The sequence below is a fragment of the Mustela nigripes genome, chromosome 2, assembly GCF_022355385.1.
Source record: "Mustela nigripes isolate SB6536 chromosome 2, MUSNIG.SB6536, whole genome shotgun sequence".
NCBI lineage: Eukaryota > Metazoa > Chordata > Mammalia > Carnivora > Mustelidae > Mustela > Mustela nigripes.
In genome coordinates this window covers 172,986,364-173,000,020 of record NC_081558.1, presented here as the reverse complement: position 1 = coordinate 173,000,020, position 13,657 = coordinate 172,986,364, and the positions used below count along the sequence as shown (strand labels likewise).

Here is a 13,657-nt window from a genome sequence, read left to right as displayed (position 1 = left end):
TTATTTTTTAAATTATATTTCCTTTGAGATTTTTCTGTTCCTTTCCTTTATCTAGTGATTATTCCTGCTGATTTCTTTTTTTTTTAAGATTTTATTTACTTATTTGACAGAGAGAGATCACGAGTAGGTAGAGAGACAGGCAGAGGGAGAGGGGAGGAAGAAGGCTCCCCACTGAGCAGAGAGCCCAATGCGGGATTCGATCCCAGGACCCTGAGATTATGACCTAAGCCTAAGGCAGAGGCTTAACCCACTGAGCCACCCAGGCACCCCATTCCTGCGGATTTCTATAAGCTATAGAAACATTAGAAACATTATATTCATTGAATATAATGAAACATTATATTCATTGCAATAATTTGCCAGTTTGCATTTGACACTTGATTTTACTCATGATGTTTTTGACATATAGTTAAATAATTAAATTTATCAATTTTTAACCCTTATGATTTCTCCAATTTCTTCTGATAGCATTTAAATTTCTCATGCATATACAAAAATTTACATTGCATGCATAAATAGTATTATAAATGACCTGAAATATTTTATGTACAGCCTTTTTTTCTTTTCTCTCTTCCTCTCTTTCCTGTATGCTTCCATCCACAATGCCTTCCCTTCCCAACCTCCACAATTTTTAATACCTTTGAAATAGCTCACTTTTACCCAAAAAGCACTTTATTTTTAAATGTATATTCTGTTATCATTGATGACAGTAAATTGCTAAAAATTTGCAAGTGAAAATAGTCTTTTAAAAAATTTTTATGGTGATAAAATACACATAATAAAATTTTACTCATATTTTAGTATATAGTTTAGTGGTATTAAGTACACTTATATTTTTTGTAACCATCATCACTGTTTCCAGAATTCTTTTATCATACCAAAATGAAACTCCACACATATTAAACAATAACCACCCATTTCCTTCCTCATGCTGACAACTATCATTTTACTTTCTCTCCCTATGAATTTGACTTTAATTCATGTAAGTAAGACTTTAATTCATGCAACATTTGTCCTTTTGTGTCTAATTTATTTCACTTAGCATGACATCGTCAAGTTTCATCCATGTTTTAACATGTGTCATAATTTCATTCTTTCTTAAAGTTGAATAATGTTTCATTGTACGTATACACCACATTCTGTTCATCCATTCACTCATCAATGGACATTTGGGTTGTTCCCAGTTTTCATTATTGTGAATAATTCTGCTTTGAACGTGAGTGTAGGAAATAGTTTTTTCAATATCATTGTTAATCAGTGCATATATAGTCACTGAAATTGTTTGAGAACACTGATGCTAATTGCTGGCACTAAAATTATGAATCCGTCTTACCTAACCCATATAGAGAAGTTGTTTGCACTGAATATTTCTCTTAAGACCTCGTAAGCCATCCCTGTGCATATAATCTGTTATTTTTCTTGAAAATATGCTGGAAGAATGTTAAAAGAGTAGCTACATAGGTAATAGCGTCAAGAGATAGATATTACCCCAGAATTGGGCATGTGCCATGTCCACATAAACTATGAAAGCTTTGAAAAATATGCTTCTTGTCCTTCTAAACCAGTGAGTTTAGCAGTCAAATTGGACATATTATAAATTAGTACCTCATTTATCCACAATTTTTTTCTCAACAGAGAAGTCAGGAATGACTGAAGAAAATCATACCATGAAAAGTGAGTTTATCCTCACAGGATTTACAGATAACCCAGAGTTGAAGACCCTTCTGTTTGTGGTGTTTTTTGTCATCTATCTGATTACCATGGTGGGGAATCTAGGCCTGGTGATACTGATTTCAAAAGAGCATCATCTTCACACACCAATGTACATCTTTCTGGGCAACTTGGCTATTGTGGATTCTTGCTGCGCCTGTGCCATTACTCCTAAGATGTTAGGGAACTTCTTTTCTGAGAACAGAGTGGTTTCCCTCTATGAATGCATGGCACAATTTTATTTTCTTTGCACTGTTGAAACTGCAGATTGCTTTCTTCTGGCAGCAATGGCCTATGATCGCTATGTGGCCATATGCAGTCCACTGCAGTACCACACCATGATGTCAAAGAAACTCTGCGTTCAGATGACCACAGGGGCCTACATAGCTGGAAACCTGCATTCCATGATTCATGTTGGGTTTCTGTTTAGGTTAGCTTTCTGTGGATCTAATCACATTAACCACTTTTATTGTGATATTCTTCCTTTATACAGACTCTCCTGTGTTGACCCTTATATCAATGAACTGGTACTATTTGTCTTTTCAGGCTCAATTCAAGTCTTCACCATAGGCAGTGTCTTAATATCTTACTTCTACATTCTCTTTACTATTTTCAAAATGAAATCCAAAGAAGGAAGGGTCAAAGCCTTTTCTACCTGTGCATCCCACTTTTTATCCGTTTCATTATTCTATGGATCTCTTTTTTTCATGTACATTAGACCAAATTTGCTTGAAGAAGGTGATAGGGATATTCCAGCTGCGATTTTGTTTACAATAGTAGTTCCTTTACTAAATCCTTTCATCTATAGCCTAAGAAATAAGGAAGTAATAACTGTCTTGAGAAAAATTCTGAAGAAAAAAAGATCTCATGAAAGTTGGAAACAAATGACATCTACTATAACCTAATGATTTAAAGGTGGAAAATACTTCCAAGTGAAATTACACAGAGAAAATGCACAACTTATATGTAAAATATTATAATATATAATAATAAAATCAATTTAGGAAGCAATACATATGGGAGAAAATATACAGGAAAGAGAAAACTGCTAAATCTTAACTCAAAGTAACAAAAATCAAAACCAAATTTGTAATTTATTCAAGAAAGAGCTTCAAATGTTGCCAAGTTCATGAATAGTTTCAGCATCAGGGATTGGGATTATCAGCCTCCAAAAGGAAAAAAATATAAGTTGCACACATAAAGGAGAATTCTGTTTAACATTTAGAGGCAGTTTACCTTAATAGCACGGAGTATGAGCACTCCAGTTAGGATGAAAGATCTTAGGGACATGTGAACCTTCAACCAATGAAATCACTCACAACCGTGAGAGACAAAGTTGAAGCAAGTAAATTTTGAGGAAGTAGTCTTAATAGCATTGTGGAGGACACTATAGTTAGGATAAATGTAGTAAGAAAATGAAGCTATCAAATAAAAGTGAGTATTATATTTCCAAGTTAAAGTTCCAAAGGAGTAGAAACACTACTCTGGGATATATTAGTTACCAAAATACCAGCTTTTCCATCTTCTTAAGTAATAGAACACTGTTATGATTTTAATGACTAATTTCTGGATTAAGGAGGACCCATATCAAAAAGAAAAATTTCCCCTTCTATCTCTTCTTTTGATGCTCTGAGGTCACATCTAAATTCCCAAAGGCAATTGATGGATTACAGCTCTGGCCCAGGCTAGCCAGCCACTAAAGCTGACTTCACATGGAAAATCAAGAGGTTAAATCCATTTAGAAAAATTTGTGGGAACATAGATGCAATATTTCCAATCCCCCAACTCACGAATACAAACTCATAATCACTTTGTTTCCATTTGTAGCTTCCAAAAAAAATCTAATCTAGCTAATGCCATATAAACAGACATTTTAAGATTTGAAATTGAGACATTTCAAGATCTTTCTTGGTTGTTTCTAATTTATTTTCTTAAAATACTTCATTTACTTATTTATTTTAGAGACAGAACACAAAAGTGAGAGGAGGAGCAGAGGCAGAGGGGGAAAGAATCTCAAGCAGGCTCCACACTGATTTGGGAGCCCAACTCAGGACTCCATCTCATGACCCTGAAATCACAACCTGAGCCCAAACCAAGAGTCAGAGGCTCAATTGACTGAGACCCAGGTATCCCTTATGGTATCTAATTTAAACCCCATCAATTTAAGCTTTACCCAACCCTACCACCGCCCTTCCTTGAGTGCATCTAAATGTATAGGTACTTGTCTGATATGTCATTAAAGACAGGTATCATGTTACAGTTTGAGCTTTGTCCGTGCTATATCCCTTTGAGATGTTTGATCTTTGACTTTCTGGTTATCTCTTGATTCCACTTTCAGTTTTTATTTCTGTGCTCATATCTAGTCCCCACGCTAGATGTGGAAACACGATTTCACCTAAACCTTTACTTTTTAATTTCACAAGTCTTCTGTCAAGTCTGCTGGGTCAGTCTCTCTTGTTTTCTCCCTCTGCTAATTTCTGAGTAATTTCTCTTGACCTCCCTGTCTAGGATATTTAAGAGTTGGGGAAAATTGGAAGGGGAGGTGAACCATGAGAGACTATGGACTCTGAAAAACAATCTGAGGGGTTTGAAGCGGCAGGGGGTGGGAGGTCCGGGGAACCAGGTGGTGGGTATTAGAGAGGACACAGATTGCATGGAGCACTGGGTGTGGTGCAAAAACAATGAATAATGTTATGCTGAAAATTAAAAAAAAAACTTATTCTTCCTATCAGCGAAAAAAAAAAATTATTTCATGTACTTAACCTTACATATTGTTATAGGACAATTCTATCTTAATAAAGCTAGAAAAAATCCCACAAATCACAGAAAAAAAAAAGAAGAAGAAGAAGAAGATGGAAAAACTGGTATTTGGATAATTGATATACCCCAGCACCTAGCTGAAGGAAAGATCCACAAGAAGACTGAAGGGCACCATTTTTACACTTCTGATGATGCTCAGTATGGGTTTAGTGTAAGATTTTGAAAGCTATCATGGGTCCCTCTGGAAAGTTCCTCTTGCCATATTTCTCCAAAATTCAATGGGCATTTGATTGTCTTTCCATCTCATCCCCAGAACACCCCCCAGGAATGTAAGTTACAGAATACCATCTCAGCAAACACTAAGTATTTCCTTATGACTTTGCTTTAATCCCCCAACTCATTACATCTACATTTCTAGGGTGATACCTAGCTCTTACCTTATCATAAATGCTTCCCAAATCTAATTTTATGAAGTAAATTTATACTTTGGAACAGTCCTTAAAAACGAGGTTTTAAAAAATTTTAAAAATAAAATAAATAAATAAATAAACAACAACAAAACATGAGGTTTTCTCAGTCTACTCCTTCTGTCTGGATTTTCAGTTATGCTTAGGAAAAAAAGCAAGTGAGATTGACATTGTTGTGCTCTGATCTTTCTCGAAGCAATAAATCCGAACTGCACAAGCTACTGTCTGAAATGTCAGAATTGATTACTGGACAGGATTGAATCACAGACTGTTTTCACATAAGTACTGCTGGATATAGGAAGAAAAGTTTCATAAAATTAATCCTTTTAAAATCTTAACCAATATTCCACAGTAAGTGGAGAAAAGAGATTTGTTTAGGACATTATTTTGAAAAACAAAACAAACTTATGGAAATTAGTATGCTATCTTACACTTAACCAAAATTTAGTTATAATCACAAATGTGTACAAATTTGGCAAACAATGAGTTAGGTGTCAAGTATTTTTCTTGGCCTTATTTTCCAGAAGAATAAAGTGTGATAAGTAGATACAACCTTTACTGAACTTTTGAATTGAAGGAGTGATAATAATGAATACTAATAATGGGACAATTTTGTAAAATGTCCAAAGTCTCCACCAATTTTCCCAAGTGTTCCTCCTAATTCTTATTGTACAAATTCTTATCCACTGAATGTGCTTTTATTTTTCTCATTTATTATTCACTTTTTAATCGTCCTAACTCTACCAGGTCCTATTTGTCAATGGGGCTTTACATATCCTTCAAGTAGTTCTCCAAGAAGACATTCATCAACTATATTAAGTCTATTGCATCTCTCTAGATAGTCTCACATTGAATTTGAATAATGTTTACTATATCAGATTATCAGTAAATAATATGATGGCATGATGGTTGAAGACAGTAATGTTAAGCAGGGATGAATGTATCAGGGGAAATTAATTCTGTTAAGTGATTAATTCATTTAGGAATATTACATATTATGACAAGTCTTACCTCCCCAAGGAAGCATTGTCACTTCAGAGACTTACAAACTGATACTATATGAACAAGAATCTCTGTGTTGGTTCATCAGTTAACATTGAAATGTGACCTCATTATGTATACAAAGATTAACATTTGAGCTAATTTGTATGTATTTATAATTCTGGCAATACTTTCTTTTCACATTTTAATTATTGGGGTTTTACCTGAATCCTAATATGCCATCTCCTGTTACCAGGCTGAATTCAACTATCTGACTATCCAGAGTTTGGTGACATGAAGAATGTTTATTCCTTACATACACCTCTATGCAAGTCTTTTACCTCTTCCATATAGACCATCCCTTTTTAGAATTATATTAGTCCTCACTTAATACCTATTGCCAGCCCAGAAAAATTACTCTAAAGTTGGCAATGCTTGCTTGCTTCATCAATGAACCAATTTCACGTCTTAATTTTATTTTATTTTTTTAAAGATTTTATTTATTTATTTTGAGAGAGAGAGAAAGAAGGAGAATGAGAAGCAGACTCCCCACTAAGCAGAGACCCTGACGTGGGACTCTATCCCAGGATTCTGGGATCATGACCTGAGCCAAAGACAGATGCTTAACTGACTGAGCCACCCAGGCACCCAAAATGATTTTAAATATTGCTTCATAAGTCATGCTGATTAAGTATCAGAGAAGGAGAATATAATATCTGCTGACCATTCAACTCTAGAAATCATACTTACTATTAAAACTTTAATTCAGTTTAATACCATAACTCTCCAGATGGGACTATATTGGGACAGTGTGCATGGGAGGGGAAAAAAAAAAAAACCCCAAAGTCATCCAGATTTTCTTCTATGTTTGTTTAGAAATATAAAAGTAAATAAAAAAAAAAAAAACAGTGACAAGAGTTGAAGTGACTGACAGTTGGAGAAGGCAGAAATTGCAGTGAAGTTATAGATGCCTTGTTTCATTTTAAGCCGTGTAAAATAATAAGCATACAAATTATTTTGATAAAAATAAAAGATTAATTTGAAAACATTGATAACAATATATTACATTCAGCTTGAACATTTTGCTCCTGACCATTTCTACTGTTTAAGGTAGAAAACTAAGTTAGCATTTTTGAAGAAAGATATATTAGTTTCAAATGATTGAAATTCCATGCTTCTTTTGGCTTTCTGTGTCCATCAAAAACAACAGAAACTCCTTGAGAAAAGTGTTCCATGACAAGGAGCAGCAAGAGAATATGTACCATATTTGCCAGGGTAGGGTCTGAAGAAAGGTGTGTTATTAATTGTTCATACAGGGAGTGAAAGAATTGTCAGTAAAAGGTGAAAGATAGGCTTCAAGGATCTAAAAAGGATAAGATTTATTATGTTCATCTGAAAAATGCCAGAGCTGGTCTAGGCAGAAGGCAAGCAGGGCATGATCCTGTCACAGGTCCTATAAAATATTAGAACTACAAGATATATTGGCCCCTGCAGAAAGAAAACTTCCTTTCTATTCCACTGTGACCTATGCTCCAGTTAGTTACTGCTATATGGCCCTTACACTCAGTAACTTTACACGATAATAATAATTATGTCCCATGGTGGGGAGTTGACTGTGCTCACCTAAGCAAGTTCTTACTCAGTATTATCACATAGTTGCAGCCATATGATGACTGAGGCTAGAATCATCTTAAAAGTTCTTCCATTTTTATGACTGGCCATGGAACTGGCTGCCAGATGGGATCCCAGTCAACATGGAGTGTCTCCTTATGACCTCTTGTTACAGGTTGAATTGTGCCCCTAAAAAGCTTTGTTGATGTCCTAATTCCCAGTACCTCAGAATGTGACCTTTCTTGGAAATGCGATCTTTACTTAGTTAATCAAGTTCAAATGAGGTCATTTGGGTGGGCCTGAAACCAATGTGACCAGTGTCTTACGTAAAACGGGAAATTTGGGCACAGAGACACATATGCAGAAGGAAAACAATGCAGAGAGATAGAGGGAGAATGTCATATGAAAATGGAGGGTTACAGTGATATAGCTGTGAGCCAGACAATCCCCAAAATGCCAGCAAACCACCAGAAGCTAGGAAGAGACAGGGATGATCCTTCTGTACAGGTTTCAGAGAGACCATGGCCCTGACTAAACCTTGATTTCAAACTTCTAGGCTCCAGATGTGTGAGGTGATAAGTTATAATTGTTTCTAAGCCACTTGCCTTGTGATATTTTGTTATGGCAGTCCCAGGAAACAAGTACATCTGAGTTTCCTTACAGTAGGACTACCGAGTTCCAAGAATGAGTGTACCGAGAGAACAAGGCAGAACTGCATGGCACTTTGAAGGTCTGATTTTGGATGTCACTCTGCTATCTTTCATCACTGAGACAGCCACAACATTTTACTTACATTCAAGGAGAGGGGACCGAGACCCCTTAATGGGAAAAGCATCAGCAACACACTGTAAGAACATGTGGTATAAAATAGAGTGTGTTCGTCATCCTAGCTTACACCGAGTATAAGGACTTAGGAAAACTGAGAAAGGTAATAGGGCAGGAGTAAGGGTTGAGTTCAGATACAGAATGTTAAGGGCTGCTTGACTCACTTGTTCTTTGTAAAATTTGTTTTCCCCTGGAAAAAATGTGAAATGGTTGTTCCGAAACAAAAAGTATAGCAGCGAACTCTGAATTTGGCTCTTCATTTTCTGGGCTCCTCAGATCTTCTCTCACGTCTATCCCTCCAGAAAGCCAAAATACTATGAGAGAAGTACAGTTATTATCCCCATGTAGCATGCAAGAAAATAAAGCTCAGTATGGTTTAGTCACTTGAGCACTATTCCACAGTAGCATTTTTTATTTGAACTCCCAGCTAACTATAAAACCCACAGTCTCACTTACCACACAGGAAGTCCCAAATATCCTCCAGGGGTTGCACAGATTAGTTTAGCCTAGGAAGTGCAGAACAGCATAGTACTTTTTAAAAATTAATTTCCAAGATTTAAAAACCAGGAGAACATTTAAAATTTTAACCTCTCCTGAAAAGTTGGGAGATCTGGCAATAATTAGAACTTGTTATGCTATTTACCTATCCCCCTCGAACATTTGAATGTGTAATTTTGCATTACAAAATACTGCCTCTCATCATACTTAAGTATTTCAATATTTATTACACTAAAAACATTTTCCAGGGACGCCTGGGTGGCTCAGTGGGTTAAGCCGCTGCCTTCGGCTCAGGTCATGGTCTCAGGGTCCTGGGATCGAGTCCCACATCGGGCTCTCTGCTCAGCAGGGGGCCTGCTTCCCTTCCTCTCTCTCTGCCTGCCTCTCTGCCTGCCTACTTGTGATTTCTCTCTGTCAAATAAATAAATAAAATCTTTAAAAAAAAAAAAAAAAAAAGTTGCTTTAAAAAAAAAAAAAAAAACATTTTCCAACTTACTATTATAAACTATAAAATATGTTGTTTGAATAATTTCCTGGCTTTGGGTGTGTAAGAATAATAATAATAATATGATATTATAATAATAATAATAATCTGAAACAATGAACTGTTTCAGATCACTTTTTTATAGTGAAAACATTAAAAAGAAGAGAAGGGAGAATTTATTAATTCACTGATTAATTCATATGTAGTCAGATATATAGTAAGTGATTAAAAAAGCAAAAATAACTAATGCTAAATAAATAAGGTAACTACATTTATTTTTCAAAAAGAAAATCTTACATAGTAGACAGTTGACTGTTAAACAATAACTTTTTTTTATAATTGTTTCAGTTTTATAGGGCAGGAGGTATAGGTATGAAGTTGACACCTAATATAATTCACTTTAAGCAAATATGTGTTTTCCTTTTATTAACTAGAACTTATTATTTTATTTAGTTTATTTAGTGTTCACAAAGCAATTCTCCATAAAAGAATGAAAGCCAAGTGCAAATGTGGGAAAGAGTGCATTATCAAATTAGTATGCTAACTTTGGAGAAATGAATCATTATATGATGATATTACTTAAAGATGCACTTTCTTTAATACTTTAGAAAGTAAGGATAAAAACCTACCTGTGAAATAAAGGAAAACTGACTTGAGATAAAAGCCCAAATGAAGAGAAAAAAACCACTGGGAATTTTTTTTTAATACAGAAATATGTATCTGTGTGAAACTAATTCTTCATAAAAGCAAAGAGGAAACATGAGAAAAAAACCATCTTTGGGCTGTGACCCTGATGGGTAGACTAGGCTGGCACCTAGGCTTCCAGGTATGTCCTCTTAAAGGAGATTGTGAGACATACATTTAACATATTTGACATAAATCTGAACATAGACTAAAAGAGTTACTTGAGATGACCACAACTGGGAACAACTGGGCAGGGAAAATTGATTTATTCAACCCCGGAAGAGAACTCCTAAAGTAGTTCTATGAGTGTCAAAGTAATGTAATTTGAGGGGTTCCAAACTATTCTCCTAGTCAAAATATCTCTCTGTCTTTATAGCAGTGACATATTCCACCATTAGAATATTGAGACAAATATGGTGAATAAACTTTGTATTTCTTGCCAAATGAGCAAGCAATAGCACGATTAATTAATGAAGAGTATTGTTCTTAGACTCAAAATAAAATCTGTCATGCTTCCACATTAGCGAAAATAATCTGTGTTGTGTTTTTAGTAGCAGCCCATGTTCTACATGACTTCTAAGAGGGCAGGGGTGCCGTGTGCATTACCAGGGCCTAATGCAATGCCTGGCACCAGTTGAGGTATTTAAAGATTTGGCGGGGTGGTGCGGGTGTGGGGGAAATGAAGGAAGGTAGGATAGAAAGGAGAGGAAGAGAGAGAGGAAGGCAGGCAGGAAAGAAAGAAGGAAAGAAGAAAGACAAGGAAGAATGATATAAAACAAAAAATTAAGAATAAGTTCTTGGAAGTTCAGGGGTTAAAATGGAAATAGCTTACCTGGAAGAAGTGACTCATTATACCAGTAGCACGAATGAATTCAGTGGGTATTTTGACAGTGATTCAGAAGAAAGCAGCCTAGAGGAATGAGGCACAAACCTAGGAAGCTATTATTCTCACACACCAAAAGTCAGATAATGCCCCAAATGTGTAGTCCTCGGGGGCAGCCTGCGGACACCAGGCTGGACAGGAAGAAGCAGAACTAAAAGTGGGAAGGATGGAGCCCCGGAAACAAGTTATCTTCTTAGTTTTATGTTGGCTACACTGGAAGTGTGGCTCTCAAAGACACATCACCTGAGCACACTCTCAGTCTTATCGCAAGAAACAAATGCAATACTGAAATTCATTATGACAAGAATTCTTGCAGAAGCAAGCTATGACCGCCAAGGAGATGACATCTTTGACATAATTTCCCCAGGAACCCGAGGGTAGTCCTCCTTTTCACTGCTCTCCAGTGACCTCCTCAGCCCCTCCTGTACAGTGTGTCATCTTTCTTCCTGCCATCCTCAGGAAAACATGTACTGAGCTCCTGTTAGCACAGGAAATGATACAGAGCTACACACAGCGAAAAGAATTACATAGGCACAATCCCTGCTCCTTAGAAATGTATCTTATTCAGGCTATTTAAAAAGGAAAGAAAATGGTACAGGATATTTATAGTGTATTCAATACAATTGACCAAAACATACTAACAGAACTTTATTCTCCACAGTGCTTCCCCTCTCATTTGTTTCTTCTATTTAACTAAATTCATAATTAATTATGTAGCCCCTACGTAGAGGGAAATATGAATTTTCAAGATAGAAGATTTATTACTCTCCTCCTGAGGCAATGTGCACCAAGAAAATAACTTTTATTCATTTGAGGACTGATGAGAGGAAACAGTGAAGCACAGAACTTAATAATTATATGTATATCTACATGGCTACTTCTGAGAAATGAGGATTGTGGATAACCAGACTTAAAAGATTAATTCACACAGGGTGAAAAGTCAACTGCATAACTTGTTTATTTATTCAATAAGTACTCACTGAGCATTTCCACATATAGTATGCACTGTGCTAAGTAGTGGTATACTATGAAGTCAGACAAGAGTTCTATTCTTGTGGATTTTAACTAACCCAGGGAAAGAAGAAGATGATAAATAAAAATTATTACAGTTCCATTTTTAAGAGGATTTAAATGTAAGCTACCCTGTCATCTCAGTTTAGTTTTATCAGAAGGTCTGTATTTCAAATTGAAATGTTAGAGAAATGCAGGATTTGCAGAAAGTGGGTCTAAAAACCCATCTTGGGACTTTCTGGGTCTCAAAGATATGTAAATGCTTTACGGTGATTCAAAGTTTGGAAAATTAGGAGAGAGACATCTCTGGGGAGAGATGCTGCAGGCTCACAGTCTTTCCCCATGTCCCATCCACTATGGTAAGGAGGGAGCTTGCCGGTTGAGAAGGGTTTTACTGAGGGAACTTGGCGTGTGCCCCCTGGCATTTGAGAAATCTGTGTAAGAACATCTGACTCACACTTGAAAAGTCTGTCAATAAAAGGGATTGGCCAGATGAGCCTGAAGCATGAAGTAGTGTGAGAACTTGGGAGTTCAGTTGAGAGGGACTTAACTGTTCTTGTTTCTTGGGCGCTAAATGTTTCCCTCACAATAGGAGTCCTGGTTAAATAAAAAGAAGAAGAAGAAGGAGAAGGAGGAGGAGGAGGAGGAGAAGAAGAAGAAGAAGAAGAGAGACAGAGAGAGAGATTGAGAGAGAACTCCTGAACAACCTGAGAGTAATACGATCCCAACAGAAAGAAATCACACTACCAGTGAAGAGGAAAATTACCCAGGGAAGGCCCAGGCCAGGAGGCCCCGGAAGATGAAAAGTTGCTAATAATAAGCTAGAGATAACCATAAGCCCTACAGGGAGCAAGAAATAACCAACCATTTCTGCTTCTGTAAACAGGCTTCCTGCCACAGGCCTCCTGCACTACTCTTCCCGCCTAAAGCAGCCCCTTCTCCCCAAGTTTAAACCCACCTATCGGCAGTCAGCATGGCTCTTGGAACCTAACTGCCTGCAGTCCCCTATAGAAGCCCATAACCCTGTTTTCCGGGGCCCAGAAGTTCAAGTACAAGTTCATCTGGGTCCACTGGTGTAAAATAAATCCGAGTTCTCCTACTTCTCCAAGGGTCACTTGGTCTCTTGCGGGTCTGGTTTTTATTTTTCTGAAGCACCAAGAACACAAGGACTGAGGAGGGAGTAGTAAGCTCACAGCTAAAGGAGAGGCACTGATTTCACTTGTTAAAAGAAATATAGTCTGAAGATCTGCTGATGGAGGATCTCTGAGAAACTCCCCTGAAATGGCTTTTAAAGAGAAAGAACCAGCAATTGTCTATGGGCTACATACCCCCAGGTCAGATGACATCTGTACCAGCCACATTATACTATCCTTCTTCCTAACCTACTCTTTCCACAGTTTGACCTTGGAAGGCCAGAAAGTTTTTGTTTATGTAGAAGAAAGTGACTGAGGGCAGAAAAGACAGCTCACTTCCCTCCCCTACTGTAGGCATCCCAGCCAGAGACAAGCCTAAGCTAAGAAGAGAGACAGTTCCAACTCTGAATGGCTTTTTTTGTTTTAATATTTCACTAACTGACCTAGAGTACCAGACTGGACTGAAATTTTTCCATGTCCTTCTCAAAAAGGACTTTGATAGTATTTAGTGACTCCAGAACGTCCCTTATATTATACTAAGGTATGGGATGATTGCATCCATAGAGTTTAATAGGAGAGATGACACATAGAATCACTCCCCAACTTGAAC

General features: G+C 36.8%; 1 protein-coding gene across 1 annotated transcript; it reads left to right on the top strand.

The window, feature by feature from the left end:
- The first annotated feature begins 1,646 nt into the window (after positions 1 to 1,646).
- LOC132010587 (olfactory receptor 5K1) lies at positions 1,647 to 2,615 on the top strand. The gene has a single exon (XM_059388369.1). It carries the CDS (start codon positions 1,647 to 1,649, stop codon positions 2,613 to 2,615), a length of 969 nt encoding a protein of 322 aa, XP_059244352.1.
- Positions 2,616 to 13,657: the final 11,042 nt, after the last annotated feature.